Genomic DNA, 1,658 nt, shown 5'->3' on the forward strand with positions numbered 1-1,658 from the left:
TCAGGGAGCGGCCCACGGAGGCCGAGCGCTTCGCCATCAGCATCAAGTGAGTGGGGCCCTGGGGGTCAAGGAGCCCCTTCTCCAGTGCAGGCCGAGGAGCCCACCGCCCCCCACGTCCTGGGCTTGTTGTTTCGGGGTGGGGTGTGGACGAGTCATCGGCTGCCCGAGGGAGGGCGTGGAGATACGCTGAGCCTGGAGGCTCCTCGGGTGCACTGCGAGGGCACCAGCGACCCAGTTGCCCCCGGGCTGGGAGGCCGCGTCAGGTCGCAGGCAGCAGGCGACTCGGGGGCAGGTGAGCAGTGACGCCAAGGGCCAGGGCCTTCCCTGCAGCCCCGCAGGTGTATCTCTGAGAGAGTGAGGCTGTCCTGTAGCTCTGGGGTAGCCGGCCTGCGGCTGCTGCTCCACTCCCAGAGGTCTGGGCCCCACCCTGCCCCTGTCCCTGGATCCCGCCTCCCGGGGCTGCAGCGAACCCCTCCAGGGGTAGGCATGGTGGGCAGTTCACCCCACCAGTGCTGGACACCCTCTGGGGCCAGGGACCCATGAGGTCTGGTCTGCCGTGACCTCAGTGGGGTTGAGAGCGTCACGGGGTGGTCCATGTCCAGGGCTGGCCTTTGGTTTGTCGGGTGGGAACTGGGGAGGCCACACCCTATGTGGGCCGGCTGGCGACTGGCGGATCAGCCTGGGCAACAACAGCTAATCTCAGTGAAGATGGGGGCCCCCAGGGTGGGCAGGGCCAGGTCCAGCGGGGCCACACCCGGAATCCGACAGCCCACTCCCCCTCTCCCTCTCAGTTTGCATTCTCCTTGTTCCTTGGGTACCAGCTTCCTCTGCATCTGGATCTAGTCAGGGCTGAAGTCATTCTAGGCGACTGGGGAGGGCAGCTGGGTGCCCGGCAGCCAGGGCAGCCCCCCCCTGCAGGACTGCTGCCGAGCCCCAGGTGAGAACAGGGCAGGCGGGGACCTGGGAACCAGAGAAGCTGGCACCGAGAGTGAGGCCCGAGTCCATACCAGGCAGACACCGCCAGGCCCCTGGCCCTCACGGGAGTCCCCACAGTGCTGGGAGAGGGAGGGCTGGCACAGTTCTTCTGGCCCTGGGGTAGAAATGCTGCCCGCCCGTCAGCCAGGGCAGCAGGACCCGCTCTGCCAAGGTCGCCTTGCCTGCCCCAGGCACAGGGCACAGTGCACAGGGCAGGGTGTGGGGCAGCCCTCTCAGCACAGGCCTCTGAGAGCCGTGCTCTGGGAGGACAGTGGGTGTGGCTGGTGACAGGAGACCCCAGACACCTCCGTGTGCCTGGTCTGCAGGGCGCCAGTCCGGGCCACAGGCCTTGCCCATGGGGAGCTTGGGGCAGGGACGTGCCCCCCGGGGGAAACAAGTGGGTACCCCACAGAGCCTCACGGGGGTCACCCTCGCTGGGGGCATCCTCATGGGGAGATGAGGGGGACACCCTCACCGGCAGATGGACACCCTCACGGGCAGATGGGGGACACCCTCACGGGGAGATGGGGGGACACCCTCACGGGGAGATGGGGGGACCCTCACGGGGAGATGGGGGGACCCTCGCGGGGAGATGGGGGGACCCTCGCGGGGAGATGGGGGGCACCCTCACGGGGAGTTGGGGGAACCCTCACGGGGAGATGGGGGGACACACTCACGGGGGG

At 68.6% G+C, this 1,658-nt stretch overlaps 1 protein-coding gene across 5 annotated transcripts in view; it reads left to right on the forward strand.

The window, feature by feature from the left end:
- The window catches only part of VAV2 (vav guanine nucleotide exchange factor 2), a gene marked incomplete at its 5' end in the record, with an annotated part of 186,799 nt that overhangs the window by 174,488 nt on the left and 10,653 nt on the right, over positions 1-1,658 (forward strand). For all 5 annotated transcript variants that reach the window (XM_027766642.1, XM_027766645.1, XM_027766643.1 and 2 more), the window contains 1 exon segment: positions 21-46. In XM_027766642.1, the coding sequence (XP_027622443.1) occupies positions 21-46 (26 nt within the window).

This window comes from Tupaia chinensis, unplaced genomic scaffold (genome assembly GCF_000334495.1).
Source record: "Tupaia chinensis unplaced genomic scaffold, TupChi_1.0 Scaffold143602_1, whole genome shotgun sequence".
In the NCBI taxonomy this organism is placed as follows: Eukaryota; Metazoa; Chordata; class Mammalia; order Scandentia; family Tupaiidae; genus Tupaia; species Tupaia belangeri.